This window comes from Phacochoerus africanus, chromosome 6 (genome assembly GCF_016906955.1).
Source record: "Phacochoerus africanus isolate WHEZ1 chromosome 6, ROS_Pafr_v1, whole genome shotgun sequence".
Lineage (NCBI taxonomy): Eukaryota > Metazoa > Chordata > Mammalia > Artiodactyla > Suidae > Phacochoerus > Phacochoerus africanus.
In genome coordinates this window covers 125,055,680-125,080,563 of record NC_062549.1, presented here as the reverse complement: position 1 = coordinate 125,080,563, position 24,884 = coordinate 125,055,680, and the positions used below count along the sequence as shown (strand labels likewise).

The window sequence follows — 24,884 nt, the reverse complement described above, 5'->3', positions numbered from 1 at the left end:
GCAAAGAAGTTCATTGTGTCCTTTTTTTTAGATTCCACATGTAAGTGATGGCGTTTGATGTTGGTGTCTCATTGTGTGACTGACTTCACTTAGCATGATGATTTCTAGGTCCATCATGTCGCTGCAAATGCCATTATTTCTTTCCTCGTAATGGCTGAGTAGTATTCCGTTGTGTATATGCACCACATCTTCTGGATCCACTCCTCTGTCGATGGACATTTAGGTTGTTTCCATGTCTTGGCTATTGCAAACAGTGCTGCAATGAACTTTGGAGTGCATGTGTCTTTGCGAGTCGTGGTTTTCTCTGGATGGATGCCCAGGAGTGGGGTTACTGGATCAAATGGTAGTTCTATGTTTAGTTTTCTGAGGCATCTCCATACTGTTTTCCACAGGGGTTGCACCAATTTACAATCCCACTGACAGTGTAATAGGGTTCCCTTTTTTCCACATCCTCTCCAGCACTTATCATTTGTAGACTTTTTGATGATGGCCATTCTGGCTGGTATAAGGTGGTACCTCATAGTGGTATTGATTTTCATTTCTCTAATCATGAGTGACGTTGAATATCTTTTCATGTGTTTTTTGGCCATCTGTATGTCATCTTTGGAGAATTGTCTGTCTTTCAGAAAAAAATTGATTGAATCTCTTCTGACCATCAGGTACTTGTCCTGGGTACTTGGAATAAATATGTGAAGAACACAAAACTTCCTGCCCTCAGCCAAGGCAAAACAGCCAATAAACAGTACATGTTAGAAGGTGATAGGTGGTACAAGGATAAAGAAAAATATATAGCAAGGTAAGGGAGTCAGGAGTTTGGGGCTGAGAGGTAGAGGGAGTTGCTCTTGACAGTCTGGTCCAGGTAGACTCTCCTGCAAAGGTGACCTAAGAACACCTATCTGGGGAAGTTTCATGTCGATGGAATCACTAAAAATGCAAAAGACCCAAGACATGAAATCCTCTTGGTCCTTCCCCAGTCCATTCTGCTTTCTCCCCAAAAGCAACCAGTGCTGTGAGTTTCGTTTGTGTCTTTCCAGTCTTTGTTTTTATACTTCTAGTACATAGTTGTGTCCAAAAATAAGAGTATTGTCTGTTCTTGAGTTGTATGTCCTACCAAACTTGCTGTCTTTCATTCAGCTTATGGTGAGCAAAATGTGTAAATTTAGTTCATTTATTTTAACAGCTATTTAGTATTCCGTGGAAGTGCCGCCGTTTATTATTCTGTTACAAGCAGTGTCATATCAAATATCTTCATATATATTTCCTTATGCCTAAGTGAGAGTTTTTTTATATTTAGAAGTTGCTCATGCATTTTTAGTTTTATTAGATATTGCTAAATTGTTTCATTGCTCACAATGAAGTGTGTTAAAAGTAATATCTCTTCGTGTCCTCATCGACCCTGGGTGTTGAGTGTCTTTTATTTTTGCCAGTGTAATGGAGTGAACTGTCATTTTTATATTAACTTCCCAGCTTAATAGCGAAATTGAGCTCCTTTTTAAATGTTTACTGGCCATTCAACTTTCCTCCTCTAAATTGCTTGCTCATATCCTTTGCTAATTTATTTATTGGCCTTTTTTTTTTTCTCAAAGACTTTATTTAAAAAAAAACAAAACAGTTTTAGATTTATAGCAAAATTGGGAGAAAGGTATGGAGATTTCCCGTATGCCCCCTGCTCCCGCATGCACGGCCCTCCCCATTCAAAACCGTCCCCCACCGGAGTTACACACTCACTGTCACCGACGTGCCGCAGGAGTGGTCCCGTCATCACCCAGAGTCTGTAGCTTACATTAGAGTTCACTCTTGGTGTTGGGCATTCTGTGGATTTGGACTAATGTACAATAACATCTGTCCATTATCATAGTATCATAAAGTGTCTTCACTGACCTGAAAATCCCCTGCATTCCACTTATTCACCCCATCCCCCCCCCCACCCCCAACTCCTGGCAACCACTAATCTTTTTACTGTCTCCATAGCTGCACCTTTTCCAGAATGTTAAATACTTGGAAACATACCATTTGCAGCTTTTTCAGACTGGCTTCTTTCACTCTTGCGCTTAAATAATACGCATTTAAAATACCTCCATGTCTTTTCAGGCCTGATCGCTCATTTCTGCTTGGGGCTGAATAATGTTTTCCATGGTCTGGATGTCCTGCAGTTTGTCCGTTTACCTACCGAGTGACGTCTTGGTTGCTTCCTAGTTCTGGTGGCTCTGTACATAGAACTGCGATTCTCTTACATTTAGAATGGAAAGCCATGAAGAAGCCCTCCTGCACAGTGCAAGGAACCCTACCCAGTCTCTTGGGGTAGACCGTGATGGAGGATAATATGGGGAAAAGAATGTCTGTGTGACTGGGTCATTATGCTGTTCGGCAGAAAGGGACCCAATACTGTAAATCAACTGTACTCCAATAGAAATAGATAGAGCTGCTACACATCCACAGGCAGGTTTTTGTGAGGATCTAAGGTTTGACTTGTGTGGTTAATCACCGAGAAATGTGGTTGCTGCATAGTACAGTAAGAGTATGTTCAGTTTTATAGGAAACACCAGACTGTCTTCCAGAGTTACTGTGCCACGTCTTTCGCCCCGGCGGTGAATGCAGCTTCCTCTTGCTTCACACCCTCGCCAGCGTTTGGCTGTGGCGATGGTTGCTCAGGATCTTCGCCGTGCCAACAGTGTGGTGCATCTCATCATCTTATTTCTGTTCCCCTGGCGACATAGGATGTGGAACAGCTTTTCCTATGCTCCTTGCCATGTGTTTATCTTACTCTCCCCCCCCCCTTTTTCAACCACACCTGCTGCATATGGAAGTTTCCGGGCCAGGTATTGAGTCCGAGCCACAGGAGGGGCAATGCGGGATTCTTAACCCACTGCACTGGGCCCGGGATCAAACTGCCGCCTTCACAGAGATAAGCCAGATAATTAACCCACTGTGCCACAGCAGAAGCTCCTCTATATCTTCTTTAGTCAGGTGTCTGTGAGGTCTTTGGCCCATTTTTTAATTGGCCATTCTTTTTCCTGTTACTACCTTTTAAGATTTCTTTGATATTTTGGATAACAGTCCTTTATCATATGTTACTGGCTGTTGTTTTCTTTTTTTAATGATTTATGGCTTTTTTTTTTTTTTTTTGGCAAGTCCACGGCATGTGGAAGTTCCTGGGCCAGGGATCGAACCTATGCCCCAGGAGTGATAATACTGGATCCTTAACCTGCTTTGCCACCAGAGAACTCTGGAGCTTTCATTTTTTATTTAGAATGATCTTTCTAAATGCTTTTGGGAAATGAGATGACTACAATGTTTATTGTCGTCAATTGCTAGGATATAAATTTACTTCTGATTTTTTAAAACATAAGTTTCTTGAATAGAGACCTAGTCTTACAATTTATTAAATCAACTCTTATTTCTGTAAATTAGGATTATGACGTCCCTTAATTGCCTGCTGCCAACCTCACAAGGTAGAAAGGTGCAAAAGATGAATTAAAACTAAAATCAGAAGTAGCTTACCTTGTCATCTTTAATAGGACATTTGACTAGAGGATGTGGTTACAGGGAGGTGTGTGTGTGTGTGTGTATTTTAGTAAACCATGCAATTTCATTTCCCATGTTGTTCCTGTATCCCCATCTTATCCAGTGGTATTGTTGTAAATATATAAATATGAGCCTTCCTTTTGAGATGGCCATTATTAGATACTGAATATCAAGCCACATTTTTGTACTGTTGACTCTTTTCTATCAAATATAACAAGAATTTTAAAATAGTCCTCTTTAATGTATACCCTAAATCTGATTTTATCTAAAAGTGGAAAGTTTATATATTTAACGCTAGCAACATTCTGGTTAATTTTACCTCACTGTCTTTCAGATTAACAAATAGGAACATTATACACAAACCTGCAGAGTGGACCTTAATTGCTTTGGTGTTGCTCTCATTGTAAGTACTCTTTCAGATTTTTAATATGAAGACTCATAGAGAAAAACAGAGTTATTTGTTGATTTTTCTAAACTTCTTGGAAAGTGTTGTACCTCTCTTTTGTGCCTATTTTCCTTTCTTGTGTGATAAAATGACTTTCATGTAAAATGCCATGCCACATTTTGATAAGCTGTAATCCTCTGTATTTTTAAATATATTTTCTTCCAAGGGCCTGTTTCTTTTCAAATATTATTTGTAATCTTGTAAAAGGGAAGAACATGCCCGTGTGAGATACATACAGACCAATTCCTTAATTCCATTTTTAATAGTGCATTTTATTCATGTTGAATGGCTTCGTTATTTTACTGTATTTTTACTGGTATATCTAGTGCTAGTTCATGTTTACCAGAACTCTCATCACTTATATCATCAGAAGAGTTTTATTTTCCAAGTTAATGTACATCTTTAAAATCAAACAGATTTAAAGGAACTGGAGTGGATACTTCCTATATTATATAAAACATTTAATACTCACTCACCTTTTAAGAAATCACTAGTGGTTTCTAAGGCAGTCTATCAGTCGGGTTAAAACCATCTAGTAAGTGTAGTGTTTTTCAGCTTGAATTGCAGAAGTCTTCTTTCGAAGACCATTCATTACTGCATTACTGTTGCTGCTTGGTGCTTGTGAGGTCATTGAGGCCCATAGGACATTGAACACTTACTGGACACTCAGGTCACGAAGTGTTAGGAGCCAGCCTCATAGCATCTCCAGGCCTACTTTTCTTTCTTTGATATACTCCAGTCTGACATGTTATTCTGGCTTCACTGTCTCGAGGAAGGCTGTGCTGGGAGGCATTAGAGTAGGCTTCAGTGAACCAGCATCTGTGTCGCCCAGCCAGACACAACTCACATGATTCATTAAATCAGAACACAGAAAATAACTTTACTTGAATGCCCTGATATAAATTTTTTATCAACCATAAGAACAAATCTTTTGTCATTTCTACTATTCAGTGTTCCAGTTGAATTGGTAATTTGTGAAACAGATCTTATTAATTTTTTAGAAAGTTCTTTCCATTTTATGAAATTTGTAAATATTTTGGCCACTGGCAAAAAAAATATCAGTATCTCTGCTCACCCACCATATCCTCTGCCTGCTAATAAACTCTCATAGATAACTGTTAAGCTGTACTTCTGCAATTCATTACACTAAAGGGGAAGTAACTTTTTTGGTTGACAAGTCAGAGGCCCAGGCCCAGCAGTCGTCTCAGAATCCTGCTTTCTAAGTCATTAGCTGGAAGTATGATCTTAATGAGCAGCTGCTTACTGAGGGCGTGTGAGGTCCTACTTCTTCTTGTGTCGGACTCCTGCCCCCTCTTCTCCAAAATGGATAGCAAGGAACAAAAGGGGAAAAAGTAGGGAAGATGAAGTGTCAAAGGCCACCATTACAATTTCATACGATTAGTCCATGCAGAAGTAAACGTCTCTTATTTGATTTTGTTAGAGGCATCCACGTGGCCCAGAATACTGAAAGCTTGGCTAGTCCTTTACGTACTATTGGACTGAACCTAACTTTGGGTGTAGTGTAGGTATTTCAAGGGTCAGGGACCCTTACAAATAGCAGCGTAATTGAATCCAAGACCTTACACACATCTTCTCATCTTGGGTGAATAGCACGTTTCCCGCTGTGCAGTGAGTCTTAAGGTCGGAGCAGTCATTCTCCTTGAATCCTCCTCTCTCGTTGTTCCCAAGGCCCTGCGGTTAGATGTGCCCACCTTTCTCCTGGTCTTTGATCCTTTTGACCCCTTGACGACTTACAACCTTTCTGGTTAAAGCCCTTTTGGCTTCTTTTAAAATATTTGGTCACTATGGACACCAAGTTAGCTGGTACTTCGGTTTTTTCCTTTCAAGTCTTTTCTCACATTTCTCTCTAACTTTTGCCATAGGCCCTCTTTGCAGTCTTTATCTTCCTAGTTAAACCTCTCTCTCTCTTTTTTTGGGGGGAGGGGGGGCTCTCCCTGTGGCCTGTGAAAGTTCCCAGGCCAGAAATCAAACCAGCACCACAGCAGCGTCCTGAGTGCCTGCAGTGACAATGCCAGATTATAGACCAGATCAGATTAATGACTAACTTAATCATTAAGAAGCCATTTTGATACACGATAAGAGAACTCCCAAAATCTCCTTTTACTTTTTTTTGTTTTTTCAGGGCCGCACCTGCGGCACATGTAAGTTTTTGGGCTAGGGGTGGAATTGGAGCCGTAGCTGCTGGTCTATGGCACGGCCACAGCAATGCCAGATCTGAGCCTCATCTGAGGCCTATACCACAGCTTGCAACAATGCTGGATCCTTAACCCACTGAGCGAGGCCAGGAATTGAACCCACATCCTCATGGATACTAGCCAGGTTCTTAACCAACTAAGCCACAATGGGAACTCCAAAGCCTCTTTAGTCATCTGCTTATTCTTTAGTCATCTGCTGCTAAGACTTCTGTGCCCTGTCCCCATATTTTATTTCTTATTTCCTCATTTCTCAGAAAATCCCCTTTAGCTTTTCCTATTTCTGCCCCTCCAGGGAATCTATGTCTCATCTAATAAGCCATTTCCTTCTCAGCCTGTCTTTTTATCATCCCTTTAGAATAAATATTATATGGGATGGGATAAAATTAAAGTACATGTACCCATCACGTTAAAATCAGCCCCATAGACTTCTGTAAAACATGCTTTATATTTGTACCCCTCTTTCCCCCCTCTTAGATTTCACAGTTAATTTTTAGAGAAGACATTGTTATTGGGGGAAGAAAAAACAGGCATGAGAGCCAACTTTGGGTAAAGAACCTTAAACACAGAGAAAAATACGGAGACGTTAGACACTCCAAGAAGCATGTACCTATAAAGCAGAAGGAGGTAACACACTCACAGTGTTTGTGGAGCAGTAGTCCCTGCCTTCAGCCTTTTAATTTATTGCCACTAAGATTGGACATAGGCATACGTGGAATTACCGTTTTTCTTTTTCCTAATAATCGTCCTAGGATTTGGAAAACCTTTGCACTTACTCTCAAATTTCCAATGGAATTTTTTTAGTCATCGCTTGTAGACATTTTTGGAACTCATGATAAAACACGAACTTCAGTCATGGCGCTGCAGAAACGAATCTGACTAGGACCCATGAAGCTGCGGGTTCAGTCCCTGGCCTTGCTCAGTGGGTTAAGGATCCCGCGTTGCCGTGAGCTGTGGTGTAAGCCTGCAGCTGTAGCTCTGATTAGACCCCTCGCCTGGGAACCTCCATGTGCCATGGATGTGGCCCTAAAAAGACAAAGAGACCAAAAAAACCAAATTATAAGAGTGCTAATTAACACTGTTTTGGTGTTCTAAAAATAACTGATTGGTGGAGTTCCCTTGTGGCACAATGTGTTAAGGATCCAGCATTATCACTGCAATACCTCAGGTTCCTGCTGTGTTGTGGGTTCTATCCCTGGCCCAGGAATTTCCACATGCTGTGGGCATGGCCAAAAAAAAAAAAAGTCAATAGCTGATTAGAAATGCAGTAAAGTAACCTAGTAGTTGCTGTTTTTGCTTAAGCTCTTGGCTATAATAATTTTATGTTTGCATTGAACTTTATCGTATTTTGATTACATATTTTATGTTGAAATAATAAAATATTGAATCTTTCTCGCATAAATAATGCTCTAATAAGATATTAAGCTCTTTCCACAGTCTTGATGCATGATTTTCCCTAAAAATGTGTATATGTATATAGATAGTCTGCTATAAATATTGTAGGACCTTTATGCTCTATTGTGTAAAGCTTGTGGATGAATTTATATATTTTGATGTTTTATATACCAAATTAGAAAGCATAGTAAGTTACATCGACGTGCATTTCCTGGTGCCTCCTCATAGTGTATCATGTATTTGTTTTGATTTTCCTCATAACACTCACCTAACGTTAGTATTAGGAAAGCAGAAACTGAAGAATCATATTTGATCCCGGTCACAGTTTTCAGAAGAGTGTCTTTGAGAAGATTTTGACTCTTTTGAGACTTTACAGTCATGACACCTCCCCCCCCCGCCCCCAGACTCGGTCCGTTTCCTCCCTTCTCTGTTCCCTTTGGCCTTGGTCCTCCCCGTCTTTCTGGCCTCTGTCATTCTACCTGAGCCTGTAACATGAGCGGGCACTGTGCAGTTGTTGACCTAAAGCTGAGAAATCAGGGGAAGGGTCCAGACCAAGGCTGGCAGCCAAAGAGGAGCCATCGTGAAGGCTTGGAGAAGCCAACGGACTGGCCCGAGTTCTCTTTCTGTGCAGCACACACACCAGAAGCGGGATCAGTATCTTCCGTGACTTCTTGTCCTTAAAATGGAACTTTTTCATCAAGGTTGAATGTGGAACCTTTGTAAAAGGCCGCTGCTATTGGATTATGATGATCTGTGGTTATTCGTAGCCTAGGAATCCGATGTCTCATAGCGCCCAGCCACGGAGAGGAGTGAGTTGTGTTCCGTGGGGATGATTTGGTTTTCTCATGAAGGTGTGAGTGCATCCGTGCTTACCTGCTCTGTGCTGCTTAGGAGGAACGGAGAGTAGAAGGTGGCCTGTGGATACACGCTGGTCCTGGCTTCCTGCCCTTGGTGTTCTCTAATGGAAAGCTTTCATGATCATCTCCAGAAATGTCTGTTTTCATTTTATTTATCTGAACTGTCTGTTTCCAGTGAACTGTGGCCCACTTCCTAGACAGAGACCAGGCCATAGTTTATTCCCCCTAAAAGCTTTGAGTATTCCCATCGTTCTGGGAGAAGCATGTAAGTCCTGGGAAATGGTATTTAAATAAGCTCAACTTGACCATGATCGCGCAACAAAAGCCTTCTCTGGCCATGGGCAGCCACTTTAGGTAACCGTCACACGCATCGACACTCGGGAGAGTCCCTTCCCTCGGGTGCCAGGCATGAACAGAAAGATGTGGCGAAGGCTTTTTGCCTCAGCAGATTGTTTTTTATAGTGTGCCCGTCACTGATTTCCTTAGAGAAATGCGTGAGCACGCCATGAAAAATGAAGAGACGGTTCCTTAGAAATGTATCGGTTCTCAGAAGTATTCCAAAGCCTTTCTCTTAACATTCCCACTTTAGTTCTCAGTGTCTGAGACCGTATCGATCATTGAAATAATGTGTACGTTTCCTTATAATTATGAAATTTTTATATATAATTGTGTTTTATTGAGATATAATTCATATAACATAAAATTCACCATTTTAAAATGTACAAATCACTTGTATTTAGTATAGTCACTATTTTGTGCAGCTGTCACCACTGATTCCAGAACATTTTCATCACCTCAAAAAGAAACCTCATATCTATTAGCTTAGTCCCCGTTTTCCCTTCTTTCACCCCCCCAGCAACCACTAATCTACTTTCTGTATGGATTTACCTATTCCAAACATTTCCTATAAATAGAATAATACATGGCCTTTTGTGTCTGGCTTCTCTCACTTAACACAGTGTTTTCAAGGTTCACTCATGTTGTAACATGAACTTCATTCCTTTTTATGGCTGAGTAGTATTCCATTGTATGGATATACCACATTTTATTTATCCATTCATCAGTCGGTGGACATTTGGGTTGTTTCTACTCTTTGGCTCTTTATGAACATTTGTGTACAAGTTTCTGTGTGAGCATAAGTTTTCAGTTCTCATAAGTATATATAGCTATGAATAGAATTACTGAGTCACATGCTAACTCTGTGTTTAACCTTTTGAGGAACTGCCAGATTGTTTTCCACAGTGGCTGCACTGCTTTAAAATCACCACTGGCATTCTATGAAGGCTCTGGAGATTTTATTTCAGAGGTCATCTCTTCTTGCCTCACACTTCCTCATATTTTTGGCAGTTTTATAATGGAAGGTTTTTTAATCCATGAGTAGCTAAGCATCCCCATCCTTGGGCCAGAATATACATTAAAGTCGCCAAGGGTCCCAAGAAGAAAGATGTGCTCTCCAGCTCCCCCTCCCACGCAGCAGCAGTAGCAGCAGTGACAGCAGTGATGAGAGCTGCTAGCAGGTAGCTCTCAGCCCTCACGGTCCCCACCTTGACCTGAGGAGTCCGCCTCCCTCTGCTCTTGACAGCTTCACATCCTACCCGAGCTTGCTGGGAGAACGGGCCAGGGGAGACGCGGAAGCATGAGGTTTCTTGACACCGTTATTTCTAGCCTCTGGGTTCTGCACCTTTAGAGTGTGACATGCTGTGTGGACACTACCTGCTGATTCCATTTCTGTCTGGGAGGATTGAAGGGAAGTCAAGCCACTATTCTGAGAGCACTGTTCTTATCAAGAAGTTTTTCCAACACTCATCTCCAAAGCTGCTCTATAAAGCTGTCACAAACAGGATTTGGATATAAAGTTTAAAGGCACGACAGCCCAACCCTTTAAACAAACCTCTGTGTAATATCTCACTACAGCGTGAGTTACCAAGAACTCGTTTAGAAATATCAGGGGGAAGCATCCCTGCTTCCTTATTAATAGGTAATCCTAAAGCATTAAATGCAAACATGATCAGAACATAAACCATCTGTTATAAGAAAAACACTCTATTTTATTTGGCTTCATGGTCTTTTATAATCAAAGTTTTTATCTCAGTTTTCTAGGTAATAAATCTGAAATAGAAAACCCATAATGACATACGTCTTCATGGTGGGTTCTTCTGGTCTGTTTTTCTATTAGAAGTCTTTAATAATGACAGCCTCACATGCCTCTTGATTTTCGCATTTTGGGACTTCAGATTTGTGCCTAGGATAAAATTAACGCAGTTTAAATATATGTAAATAATTATTATTAAGCATGGTGGTATTTTTAGTAAATGTGGTCCCCTTACCCCAGAGATCACCTTTAGCTCTGCAAGGGTCTCTTAACTTCTGCATTCGCTCTCGTTATGGCTTATATCCTATTTCCCCCCCTTGCACTAGCAGTGTAGCCTGGCACAGGTTTCTTAACCGCAGAGCTGCTCTGTAAAGCATCTTTTGTCTCGTTGGCAGTAAGAGGGGATTGAATCCTGGTGAAATAGATTGGGCAGTATGAATTTACCTCTGCGATGTTACAGTAAGGAACTATCTTAATGAAGGCGTCAGAGGCTACTGAAGCATTCAGCGGAGATGAGTGTACTCAACAGAGGAGAGGATTTAGCTGCTGGCGGCGGGTCGTGGAGACCCAACCCAGTGTCCCTGCCCTGTGGGGCATCTTAGTCCTTAAGCTGGCAGAGAGATCCATTGGCTGATGCAGCTGGCTGTTCTTCTGTGGGAAGATGACAGCGTACTCACTGAAGTCAGGGGGTGAACCCCGAGATCCCTTTCATCCTGCTGCCATCCACATCAAAGATACGAAGGCAGCAGTGAAGCGATTGAGTGCCTCAGCACTGCGCCCAAGGTGGTGAGGAGGAAAGTAAGACGGGTAGGTTGGGGTTTTTTTTTTTGTCTTTTTGCTATTTCTTTGGGCCGCTTCCGCGGCATATGGAGGTTCCCAGGCTAGGGGTTGAATCGGAGCTGTAGCCGCCGGCCTACGCCAGAGCCACAGCAACGCGGGATCCGAGCCGCGTCTGCAACCTACACCACAGCTCACGGCAACGCCGGATCCTTAACCCACTGAGCAAGGGCAGGGACCGAACCCGAAACCTCATGGTTCCTAGTCGGATTCGTTAACCACTGCGCCACGACGGGAACTCCAGGTTGGGTTTTTTTAATGTAAAAATACATTTTAGAATTCATTTGCTTACGGAATCGTCACCACACCTGTGGGCCTTTTTCCGTCTTCCATATTATTCTTTACGTTTTATTCTGGCAATAAGTCTTAGCAAAGAATAGGGACATCTAGAAGGTTGTTCTTTTATGTCAGAATTCCTGACTCTGTGTTCAGATCACATTTAAGGAAATGTTTTTTTAAGTCGTCCTAGAATAGTGTTTCCTTTTTTTTCTTTTATTGATGAAAAGATCCCAAACATTCATTGCTATAACTTCTCTAAACTAGGTATGGTAATGAGTTTTCTCCCTGAGGTAGTATGTAGCCCTGATTTTTCTTGTAAAGAGTTTGTCTGGACTTTTTTTTTTTTTTTTTTAATGTTTTTAACATCATGCCGTGAAAGCCAGCATAAACAGAGCCCACATATACCAGGAAAGGATGAGAATCACACTTGGCCGTAGCACCATAACTGAAAGTCCTTGTAGAGGCGACAGAATAATGGAAGCGTTTTCAAATAATTGAAATCTGGCTTTAAGAGAGCCAGCAGATGTTTATGGAGCAGCTGCTGTGGGTACGACTGTGTCCCGGGCCTTGTAGGGGCTACAGAAGTTAGACCAAGACCCTGCCGTCAGAGACGTGACAGCACCCCGGAGGCTGAGGAAGGGGGGGGGGGACTCCTGCGTGAGTAGCTGCAGCCAAGCGGAGCGTGTGTAAGCGGGGGTCGAAGGAGCCGGCGGCCTCTGCTAGGAAGATCCAACAAGGTTTCGCAGAAGTGGGATTTGTGATGGGCCTAGAAGATAGTTTCAAGAAGTGGAAATGAAAGGGTGGGAGCATTCTCGGAAGTGCTTGTGTCATGAAAGGCGCAAGAAGAAGAGAGACGGTCGAGAGGAACTCGAAAGAGTGTAGAGAGGCAGAGTCTGCGGGAGAGGTGAAGCCCTGACTGGCAAGCACGCGTTGCAGTGGACGGTGGAGGTCGTTTCAGTTTTGAGCAGAGCGTTCCATCCCGAAGCCTGTGCTTGGATTGCGGGCGCCCCTCTGATCCAGTCCTTCGAAGACTGGCCGATGCTCTTCCGGGGGCCCGCATGGCCCTGCGTGGTCCAGCCCCCCTCCTCCAGCCTTGTCTCCCCCCACCCGCCTGTTCTCCCCATTCCCTCCACACCGACCTTCTCTCCGGCCCTTCGAGTCACGCCCTCTCTCCTCCTAGGACACAGGCGGTTCCCGCATCAGAATGTTCTTCCTTCCCCTCTTTCTTTGGTTCACTCATCTTCACGGCTGAGGACATGAGGAAGTGTTTCTTCCTCAAGAAACTTCCCTGACTAGATCAACTGTCTTTATAATAGGCCATCATAACACCTTGTGCTTATCTTGGCTAGCACGTGTTAGTAGTCTGACTGCTTGATGAAGGTCTCACTCAATTTGAGGGTTTTGGGGGCTGGCTCTGTGTCTGATTTTACTCCCCATGATATACCCAGCACTTCAGCATCGTGCCTAGAATATTATAGATTTACAATAAATATCTAGCAGCGAGTGAATGAATGGAATTACTTAGGAAGCTGTCACTTCTAGCTTTTTGTTAATTCCTTCCCCACTGCCTACAAGTGCTTAAAAAACAGGAGGAAAAAAACAGAACAAAACTATCCTTTGTCCATAACCTCACTGACCAACTCACTTGCCAGACTTCTCACTGAAGAGCTAGTCTGCTGTCTGCGATTGCAGTGCTTTTCTTTTCTTCTTTTTTTTTTTTTTTTTTTTTGTCTTTTAGGGCTGCACCCATGGCATATGGAGGTTCCTAGGCTAGGGGTCCAGTCAGTCTTGGAGTTGCCAGCCTGTACCACAACCACAGCAATGCAGGATCTGAGCCACATCTGCGACCTACATCACACAGCTCACAGCAATGCCAGATCCTTAACCCACTGAGCGAGGCCAGGGATCGAACCTGCATCCTCCTGAAACTCCACCAGTGCTTTTCTTTAGTCCCTTCAGTTCTGGCTCTTGGCCACAGCATTTATGAAATTGCTTTTCTCAAGGTCTCTAGTAGTAATAGCCTAAGTTAACCAAAGAAGAGGGCTGCAGTGAACTAAAATGATTACAGTGAAAATGAAATGGGAGAGACAGATGATAAGAGACATTATATAGCCCCTGAATCTACAAAGTTCAGCATTTGGGGGGGGGGGTATCAAACGTGATTTCAAAATATGAAGACAGAAAATTGGAAAAAATACCAATTCTTTTCAGGAAGAGAGGATGTAAGGCAGTAATTGAAGGAGAGGTTGCTTTGGGTTTAACACCTGTTCTCCAAGTACTGAGACCAGTTCAGGCAAGACCCAAGGTTAAGGCAGATTATCCAGTTGGGTGGTTCCCCAATAGGTGTTGAAAATGTGGAGTTGGGAGTTCCCATCATGGCTCAGTGGGTAACGAATCCGACTAGGAACCATGAGGTCGTGGGTTTAATCCCTGGCCTTGCTCAGTGGGTTAAGGATCCGGCGTTGCCGTGAGCTGAGGTGTAGGTTGCAGACGTGGCTCAAATCTGGCGTTGCTGTGATGTGGCATAGGCCGGCGGCTACAGCTCTGATTGGACCCCTAGCCTGGGAACCTCCATATGCCGTGGGTGCGGCCCTAGAAAAGGCACACACACAACAAAAAGAAAATGCGGAGTTGAAGCTAACAAATGAAAAGGAAAATCACAGAGTTAGATTTTAGAGTCGCGTGCGAGGCAGAGTTACAGGATGTTAAAGGCGGTCCAGGATGGAACCTGTGGAACCGCTGCGTTCTGTGCTGAGGTCGGCTGGGGGCACAGAAACAGCAGGAGGGGGAGGAACAGACTTTCTCTTTTTTAAACGCCAAAACGGTATGCAAATATGACTCTTGATAGGCCCAATTTCATGTGAACCTCACAATTCAATGAGGTCAGTGGTGGTGTCCCACTTCCTAGAGAGGGAAGCAGACTCTGGGAAGACAAGCCCTTTGTCCAAGGTCGCAGCTGGGATTTTGATTTCAAAATGTGTGCACTTTCCATGGCCCCGTGTACCTTGGAAAGGCATGTGTACAACCAGAACACCCCCAGGGAATCCAGAACGGGTTTGAAGTTCAAAAAAGAGAGGGCGACTACCTTCTTGAGAGCCAGGCAGTTACCATCTGCTGGACAAGGACGAGAACGGAACTTGGGCTGTGGTTGGGGCGACTGTGGGTGTGGGTGACCTTCACGGAAGCAGTTTCCATTAAATGCCAGCGGAGAACAGATTGCAAGGGCTACTCTCGTGGACAGGTGTGAAGATTTCTAGACATAGCCAGTATTGCCCCTCTTCATGTGGTTGTCGTAAGAGGAAAAGAGAGAGGAATTACGAGCCAGTGGAACATGGCAGAAGCTTGAAAAGACTTCTCAGGGTAGTGGAGGCTTGAGCACGTTGGCAGCAAAGGCAGGGATGCCAGGCAGGGTGGGAAGGACTGAGAAGACAGCTGAGGGAAGGGTCTGGAAGGCACTGGGAATGCCACCCAGGTCACCCACCTCCCTGTCCCACCCTCTCCTCCCTGTGGTTCTCTCTCTCCCTGAAATGTCAGGGCTCTTCGGTAACATTGTGCCTCCTGTACTTAATTTCAAGAGTGAATGAACCAAACCTTAGGTATTTCTCTTTCTCAAAACCCCTATTAGTATTATCATTTCGTTACTTGTTCTAGCTTATTCATATCCCCTCCACCACAGGTTAGTGATCCGCTTTGGGGGAAATTTAGGGCAGCATTTCTAAGCCTGACCTATACAGACACTATGCTTAATTCTGGTGTCTGAGTTTTTTGGTTTGGGGTTTTTTTTTTCCATATTCCTGATTTTACCTTCCCTGCCCTCTCCTCTTTTATAATCCACAAATCAGTCTTAACATATACGTGTACTTCACAAAAAACATACACACACAAACACACCCAGTTTCTACATGAGAATAAGAGACTTTCCACTCACTGAAAAATTGGGTTTGAACACTGTGTGAACGAGCTCTAAACCAGGAAGATCCCTGCAGACATGAGGCAGATTTGAAAGTGTTTTCCTACCAAAACGTCGTCTTCGTGCTGCCGGGGACCTCGTCTGGGTGACTTTGGTCTCCCTGTCGCCGAGCACCCGGGCTGGCACGTAGTGAGCACTGAGGAGGGCATGTGTGTAAAGCAGATCAAACGAACTCGGGGACGGGAACAACGCAGATCACGCCATTGTTGGCGTTTTGAACTTCAAAATAGAACTGGTAGCACGGGAAAAACCAAAAATTATTGCGTACTATCATGAGTAAAGAGAATATTTTCTTGGTAACGATTTATATTTTCCAGCGGATACAGTCTGATAGGGATGCGACCAGCCTGAAAGGAATTGCTGCTTTAACCAAATCTAGCATGGCTTTTTTAATGCAGATATTTATAAAATCTTTAATAAAATCAACGAACAACAATTAAATATAACTAGGAAATTATCTTTTTACTCATTTAATTATAAAATCAGTAAATACTTTAATTTTTTAATGTGTCTGATTTTAAAGCTTGCTTTCAAATATTGCTTTCCTCTGATTTCCATGAGCTTTTTCATCTTTGGAATGATAAATAAAAGAATTAGTTATAGAGCAGTTAATCACCAAGTATGTAGATATGGCACTAAGTCTTTTATTTATCTGATGCATCACAGACACAATTCTGGAGAATTCTTTAAGTGTTTTACGTGTTGGTATTTGTTCGTTGAATTGGAAGCATTTATCAAACATTAATGGGTCTTAATGGAAGATTTCACTCTAGAGGCAAACTCCTCCTCTAACTAGTATTACTGAATGTATTTTTATTAACTAGTCCTGCAAACTTGCATGAAAGTCATAAGGAGAAAACATTATCCTTCCCAGGCGTATGGAGTACTTGTTAAATTCAAGAACCTAATCACCGTGTGTGTTTTTTCTTCTCTTTTGTCTTTAAACACTTCCGGTTAGATTGTGTATTACAGAGACTTCACACCTTTTTAATAGTCTTCCTGCCTCTGACTTTCTCATCCTGATGGTTCTGGTTAGCAGTAAAGTCATACGGTTTCTTGGAGGCACCGTTCAGATGCTTCCGATGTCCTCCTTGTTTGTTTTTTACGCAATTTCTAGAACAGATTATAAAGGCCAAAGGGTAAATCCGGGCCTGCCTCTCTCCAGCTCCTCTGCTGCCATTCGTGCCGTCCTACTGCCCATTCTGAATGAGCAGTTTGGAGTTGGCTCTTGGTCATTCTAGTTCAGCTCAGATGTACTCTGCCTTAAAAGACAAGACGTGTCAAAATACATAATGCTGAATAGTGAGCATTCCAGGGGAGCCCGAGGACTCGGAAAACCACCGTAAGTTGAGCACCTGCGATTGCTGGGGAGGTGAAATCACATTATAGTAACCGAATCATTTACTCTTTCACAGTTTTATTTATTTACTGATTTTCTTTCCAGTGAATTTTTCAGGCCCCACACCTTGATGTGTGTCACATGAGTTTAATTGCAGCGAGTGACAAATCTGCCACACTGCAAAAATGTTTTATAAGACTTAAGCAACTGCCAAGTTGTAACTAGTATTTCTGTGCTTTCAGGGCAGAGAAAAATGTGGCTCATCTGAAAAACTAAGACTTAACACAACTTTCACATATGCTCCAAAAGTCCCCGAACTGTGTAAAACAAAATGGCACTAATCTCTGCATCCCACATTACAGATTGAGATATAGTTATACATTGAAAATAGGAATAAAAAAAAAACTCTTTCTCCAAGCAAAGAGTATGGGGGGGGGAACTTTATATAAAAATTTCAAGCACTATATGAACCCAGTATCCCAGGTTAAATGAGGAAATATCAGAAAATGTAGATTTCTCTTTTGGGAAAATTGACGAGAGTAGGAAAGAGATTGAACAGTTAACAACTTGTTTTGGATAAAAGAGACTTAATTAAGCATGTTTGTAGGGTATGTAGAAGGAGCCAAAAAAAACCAAAGAAGCCGAAGCTGAGGGCCGGGTCGGGGTAGACAGACGTGGTGGGACAGGCTCGCAGGGGAAGCTCAGAGAGGCGAGCTCTTGGCCACAGGCAGCAGCAGCCTGAATGGGAGAGAGAAACTACACTTCTGGGGCTGGAGGAAATAATTGAAGTATAATGTGGCTGTAAGTAGAAGGGTGATTTTTAAGTCATGCCCGACAGCTTCTTTTTCCAGTGAAGTAGGATGTGATGTTAGGTTCTGAGAGTAGAGAGATGGTGGTTGAGTGGGGCGTGAGAAAAGTGGTAACAGCAGTTCCTGAGCGTATCCGGGGAAAGACCAACGCAAGTGCCAGAGAAAACTGACAAGTGACCCTGGGTCCCCAGAGGAGGCCGGAGATGAAGGGTTTGCGGGGGTCCTGGTCCTCGCCGTGCCCCCCTCCCCCAGCAGTTTCCGCCGTCCTGCTGCAGGTGTGGCGGAAGGAGGTAGAGCCCTGAGCGCAGGCGGTAGCTGGGATGAACGGGGAAGCCAGGTCGGGATGCAAGAGATGCAGAGGAGCGCTGGTGAGAGAGGAGTTTAAAAATCGGGACAAACGTAATCGGTAAAGGGTGATGGCGTTGGCTTAGGCAGGCAGTTGGTCTTCCCTCCCCCCACAGTTCCGTCTTCAGCGCTGACGTCTCTCCCAGGGTGCAGAGCAGAGTTTTATCACCAGGGGGCTTCTCCACGTGGATTACCTTCAAGCAGTTCACCCGCTCAGGTCTGAGGTCGAGCTCATCTTCCCTTTCACTTCTTTTTTTTTTTTTTCCCCTTGTCTTTTTGCCATTCGTTGGGCCGCTCCCGCGGCATATGGAGGTTCCCAGGCTAGGGGTCTAATAGGAGCTGTAGCCACCGGCCTACGCCAGAGCCACAGCAACGCGGGATCTTAGCCGCGTCTGCGACCTACACTACAGCTCATGGCAACGCCGGATCCTTGACCCACTGAGCAAGGGCAGGGATTGAACCCGCAACCTCATGGTTCCTAGTCGGATTCGTTAACCACTGCGCCACGACGGGAACTCCCCCTTTCACTTCTTTTGGTGGCGTTTCCATCTTCCTAATGACCCAGAAGTGAAGTTGGGTGCTTCTCCTGGCCTCTTCTCCCACATCCAATAAATTGCCAAATCCCACTTTCTCATGCCTCCTGGCCAGTTGCCTGTCTCCTTTCCCACTGCCGCCAACCCCCTCAGACGTTGCTCGCTTGCCCAGACCGCCGAAGGGCAGGCCTCCCACACCACCTCCCGCTGTGAGCCTCTTCCCTCCGCTCGTCCACCCTTCCTGCGGCCACAGGGCTGTTCTCACTACAGCTGGATTTTGATCAGGGTAGCCCTTTATTCAGAAACCTGGCTGCACCCCAGTTCCAGTCCGGTAATTTTGCTTGCAATTCAAGGCCCTCCCACAGTGGCCCCAAGTGCCTACCCAGCCTAACCTCTTGCCTGTATCCTCACATCGCAGCCACTCACTGTTTCCCCTGCAAGCATCTCTGGTAGCTTGTATCTTTGTGGACTGTGCTTTAAAAGCCTTTCCATGTTTGTCTGTCCTCGCTTTCAAGATGTCATCATCTCCTTAGAAGTCTTTCTTAATCCCCCACAGTTTCAAATGATAGTTTCCTTGTGTAGATTGCTTTAGGTAAGACCTTTCTTTTGGACTCTGTTACTTTCTGCTTTGTTACATAGCTACCATGTAAAGCTACTCATTTCCTTTGCTATTCAGATTCTTCCAACAGTGTAGTTAACAAGCAAAACATGATCAGAACTGCACAAATTATCTCAATTCAAAAAATTTAATGGTGGCCATAAACACTGGTTGTCCATTAGAATTACATAGGGAGCTTTTAAGAATTACTAATACCTGATTCAAAGATTTTGATGGACTCTTCTGGAGTGAGACTTGGACATATGAATTTTTAAGTTCCCCAAGTGAGTATAATTTGTGCAGTCAGAATTGACAACCACTGTCCTTAATTCTAGTGCAGCTCTTAGCGTGCTAGATAAAGATATGCTGAATTGGTTGATTTAGCTCTGTTTGCCGGGATTTGCTTGTTCAGAGACACTTCTTAGCTCTCCTTCTAAAGTCTTCATCAGTGAATGGTGTTTGAAGATGCCTCTGGGCTGCACAGAAAGGATGAATTCATCAGAAACAATAGTTAATTGTCAGATTTAATTAGCATGCTTTATTTTGTAATGACAGGTTTCAAAAACTAGTTAAAGAGCACATACAAGTGGGCTTTTGACATCACAAGGTCCACTGTCTTCTTAAAATGAATCAGACATGGGAGCTGGTGTGGTGGTTAGAAGTGGGAGTACTTCTGGGGTTGTTTGCCCATCTTTTACTAACTACGTGACCTTCAGAAGGTCCCTTGAACCTCATCTTGGAGTTAACACTTGCTGCAACTTCACAGCAAGGTTGAAGAGCAACAAGTTCGTTTCATAGAGAAGAATGGCTTTTTACAAACTTGGAAATCACTGTAGCTGCTTATTTTTGACCCAGTGGTGTCACAAAAGGAGTAACTGGGGCAAAGCACTGGCATTCTTGAAGGGAGACAGATTCATTTGCTCCAACATCGAAAGCCACCCAACACCCACTTTAAAATATCCGAATTTTTAACTCAGTTCTGACCTCTTGGCATTTGTTCCCTTGTCAGTAGTAAAGGCACCTGTACTCTTACTTAAAAACAGCACCTAGAGAAGCTTAGGAAAGTGCCATGTGGCGGTTGCCTCTGACGCGGCCCAGCCCCTGTTATTTGTGGGAGGGAAGAGTTCTTCCCCAGGCTGGCTTTTTGGTTCTTTGCCTGTGCCCCCAGGGCCATGGTGTTAGTTCAGGGAGGGAGCCTGGGGCCACAGGTTAGACGGGTGTTGAGAGAACCTCTGACCAAGTGCAGTCTTCTTCTGCCCTCTTCCCAGGGAGAGACACGCAAGGTGGGAGCTCCTGTTGTGGTTCAGCGAGTTACAAACCCGACTAGCATCCATGAGGACACGGGTTTGATCCCTGGTCTTGTTCAGTGGGTTAAGGATCCGCCACTGCCGTGAGCTGTGGTGTAGGTCACAGATATGGCTTGAATCTGGCGCTGCTGTGGTTGTGGCATAGGCCGGCAGTTCAGCTCTGATTCAACCCCTAGTCTGGAAACTTCTATATGCCACATGTGTGGACCTCAAAAGCAAAAAATAGAAACACCCAAGATGGAAAAAGAATTATGTTAAAAATGAGCCCTGAATATGCAGATGAAATCCCTTTAGAAAGTTTATAGATTTTTTTTTTTTTTTTAACTAACTGAAGGAGGCATTTTGCACAGTGCCTTGGGTTGTGTGAGCCCTCAAATTTCTGAAAATAGATAACATTTCGACCCGTTGGGTTACTTACTGGTCACAGCTCTCCTTTCTTTTCAGTTTTGAGTATATGTTTGCACAGACAGAGGTATTCTGGTTTAATCTTTTATCATTTAACACTTGCTCATGTAGAGAAGAAGGGAAAATCCCAACTCTTTTTTTTTTTTTTTATTTTTACTAAGGCAAAGCATGGGTCTTAAAGTGCCAGTCGTTACTGCGGGAAGAAGTAGTGCGACTTGCTAGATAAGCAAGATACTCGGCTGGGAAGATGTCCGTGCGTAGCACGGTTCTGCACCTGTGTGACCCGGAGGAACCCCTTCCCCGGTCCGAAGCCTCGCTGCTGCAGGTGGCAGGGACACTGGCTGGACAGGCTGAGGCCAAACCACCCTGCGGGAATGAGGTGGTATAACCCTCGCCACCTAAGGCTCTTCTTGCAGGTTCTTCGCTTCTCCAGGCCCTCCCTGTTCATGACGCCACCCCTGAACCAGAGGCCTCTTGGCCTCGTCTGATGCTGAGCCCCCAAAGTGTCAGTGTTACACCATCTGCTCTGTGTTCATTGGTGAGGTAACAAGCACAGTGCCTGTGCGTTTGTAAACATTGAAAGCGTTTCTTTGTAACAGAACTCCTCTCTGACCGTCTCCTTCCCAGCCCTCGCTTTGGAAGGATGGGCCAGCGAGTGGGAAGAAATTGTGTTGAAGCCTGACGTGGCCTTCCAGCCGCCTCTGCACATCAGCACCCGCCTGCGCGGTGCTCGGCACAGGTCACCCCACTGCAGCAGCACTCTGCATGAACCTAGTATTGCTCAGATCCAATAGGTGCCGAGGACTGTGGCTTTTCACTTCCTGTCCCTCCCTCCAAGCCCAAACCATAAAGACGCATGCTTTCTGGTGACATTTAGTCACTAGACGTACTCCTTACTGAAGATCATGCTGACTCTGGGGAGGGCTGTTCGGTGTTGTCCAACAGCGGCCTTCCAGGTTGATTCTGCAGCTTCGGCAGCCAGTAGTGACTGCTTCCGAGGCCCTCCGTGTTGCGGCTTCTCAGTGCTGGGGGTCGGGTTAAGGGATGTTTGTGCTCTGTCATTTAAGGCGTGTGTCCCCAGATTGTTCAGGAAAGGGTCATGCAGGCCGTGCTGTGGTTTCCGGGGTTCCGGAGCTGCACGTGTGCCCCCCAGTGGGAATGACTGAGTGAGCAAAACAATAGGGACCACGATTGGGAAGGCCATTTAAGAAATCCAAGTTCATTCCTGACTGTCTTGCGGAGCCACAGGAGCTGGAAAACCTAGAGACCCGTCAGTAAACCACAACTTTAATTCTTTATATAGCTTTCTCTCTTGATATGAAAAGAAAACAAAACAGTGACTCACAAAATCATAGGTGACTGCCTTTTGAGGCTTAATCAGGAGTTTGTATAGCTCTAAATCCTTGGATATACGACTCATTAAAAGGCCACTTGGAGTTAAAAATCTCTCTCTCGTTGCAGTTGTCAGACGGTGTGAAACTCCTCTTCCTTCCGTGTATAGTGTTCCTGGTAACCAGATGTTGTTGGACAGCTCAGGGGTTCCGGTCCTAACCCGGCTTGCAGGCCTCCTTTTGATGCGGAGCATGTGTGGAGCAGTCGGCTAAAGAAAGGCCTTATCAATAAGATGCAGTGTGACACTTGGCTTTTTACTTGTGTTGTCGGGCCATTTACCATATGGTAGAGGACTAGTTAGAGGAGGCTGCTTTCTTTTCAGAATTCAGATTTGAATCAGTGGCGTTTTCATCAGAAGTTTCCTGTCTTGTTTGTGATTTACACATTGCAAGTTATGTCTTTTTTCAAATTGTGTTCTCCAGCATACAGACTTTTTGTGGTAAACCATCCTTTTAGTGTCACCTTTAGAGGTTTTATTCATACCTAAAAGAAGCTGAAGGATGTAAATTGAAACATAAAAACCTTTACTCACTGCCAGTAATATTTTCTGTTGAGTATTTTAAAGGCGTTTCCTACATAAAGCACACTGTTAGATGCCAGCTGTGGTATGGTTCTGTTTTGCTTTTCATTTGAGTAGGGCAGTTATTTGGGCCCAGTTTGTTGTTGGGGGTGCGGAGGGTTGGCAGGGTTCTGAAATTATACTTCAGAGACAACTTCGACGTGAAGAACTTTCCGTCATGACGTCTTTCTCTGAAGGTGTATTGGGTTTCGAAGTAACGGACTGGAGCAGTATTTATAGTCTGGGCATATTGCGCTTTAGGAAAATCAGAAGCTAGAAGTAGGGACCTAGGAAGAACACCGACCTGAAGAAGGATCAGTTGGGTGCTATTAGGAAAGATTAAAAGGACTTGGAATTCATTAGAACCATTTTCAAGAATATGAAGGAATCGCTTTTAAGAGCTGGCACAGCAAAAAGTTCTATGAAGGGGAAAATAAAATTCTGCAAGGGACATTTCAGTGACATCTAAGGATCAGTGTCCAGCTTTACATAAAGCTCCTCAACCACTGCAGCGGGCTCCCCATGGGGCGTAGCACCTCCCTCCTTCGGGACCACGGAGTTGGTTTATCAACTGTCTTGTGTAAAGGGACCACATCTCTACATTCAGAAAGGATCCTGAGTTTCGTTTCTTAGATCTTTTACCTCTTAACGGAGTTTTACTCCCTTTTAGTTCTAAAAACAGCCAGGTCCTCATTTGGCTGCTATATTCTGTTACTTTCATTGACCTAAAAAGAATAAGAACACACCGCATCCAAGAACAGTAATAACATCCAGAAATACATAGAAAAAAAAAAAAAAAGACTTAAATTAGTTGGATTCGTCCTAAATTGCTCTTCCTTTTGGCCAAGTGAGGCTCATCTCCTGTAGAGTGCAAGGACTTTCCTTTCCCTCCACAGGGAACTTGTGAGGCTGAAGACTTCTGCTCGTGAGGAAGGCACGAGCAGCGAGGCCCCTGCTCCGCAGACTCCTCTACGGGACTGGGGCGAATTACAGTACAAACCAGGCGTGCCCGGGGCCACTCAGCCCTAGTCCCTCTCGGCCAACACGAGTTGCAGGACAGGCAGAAGCGAGAAGGGAAGGCAGGAGCAGGTGGCGGGGCTCGATGTGGTGCTTGTCCTGCCTGCTGAATTGAAAGCCGTCGCGCCTCGCCGGGCGATGTTCTGAGATACTCCAGCCGGAGAAGGCCACTCATTTCGAGCAGCAGGAGGAGTCAAGAAACTTCCCTTCCTCTAAAAATGAAAAATTTTATGAAGAAGAGAAAATATTTCAGTAGGAGCAATAAATGAAGCTGTTTCTTCATTCGGCAGCCAAGTCTGGGTCACGTGCCGTGCGCCAGACGTGCGGGTCCAGGGAGCGCCGTGAGTACACGGGTCATCCCTTCTTTCAGATGGGAGACGGCAGACAGACAGACGAATAACAGAGCCAGACGACCGAAGGACTGCGGAGGAAGAAACAGACACAGCGGGTGGGTAGAGAGCCTGCGGGGAGGATGGGCTTCAGGCAGAGAGGAGACCTTACCCAGAGCTGACCTACACGAAGGAGCCCGCCCTGCAGAGATGGGGGGGGGGCATCCCCAGCAAAGAGAAGAGCCTGCCCCTCGGGGGGGGACAGACCGCCCCTCGGCCCAGCTGAGGCAAGTTGGTCGGTTTGGCTGGAGTCGGATACACCAGGCAACGTCCTCTCTCCAGCTGGTAGATTTTATGAGCTGTGGTTGGTTTCTTGAAGCCCCTCCCACACGTGGGCCATGCAGAATGCAAGAGGCCCTCCCCAGCCCAGCCACTGAGGTGCTGAGTGTCCTAGAGCCAGATGGTGCCTTTGGGTTTCTCATCTCCCATTTTATTTTGCCCCCACCCTCAGACTTACAGTATATAAAGCATTGTATTAGTCACTGAGTTACTTTAAATTAAAACTGGTACCTAATAATCTTCTAGTTTTAAGAGGTGGCAGGCGTTCCCGTCATGGCGCAGTGGTTAATGAATCCGAC

The 24,884-nt window shown here is 44.5% G+C and overlaps 1 protein-coding gene across 1 annotated transcript in view; it reads left to right on the top strand.

The window, feature by feature from the left end:
• The window catches only part of RPAP2 (RNA polymerase II associated protein 2), an 82,227-nt gene that overhangs the window by 48,563 nt on the left and 8,780 nt on the right, over positions 1-24,884 (top strand). The window contains 1 exon segment of the mRNA XM_047785314.1: positions 3,860-3,928. Within this exon segment, the coding sequence (XP_047641270.1) occupies positions 3,860-3,928 (69 nt within the window).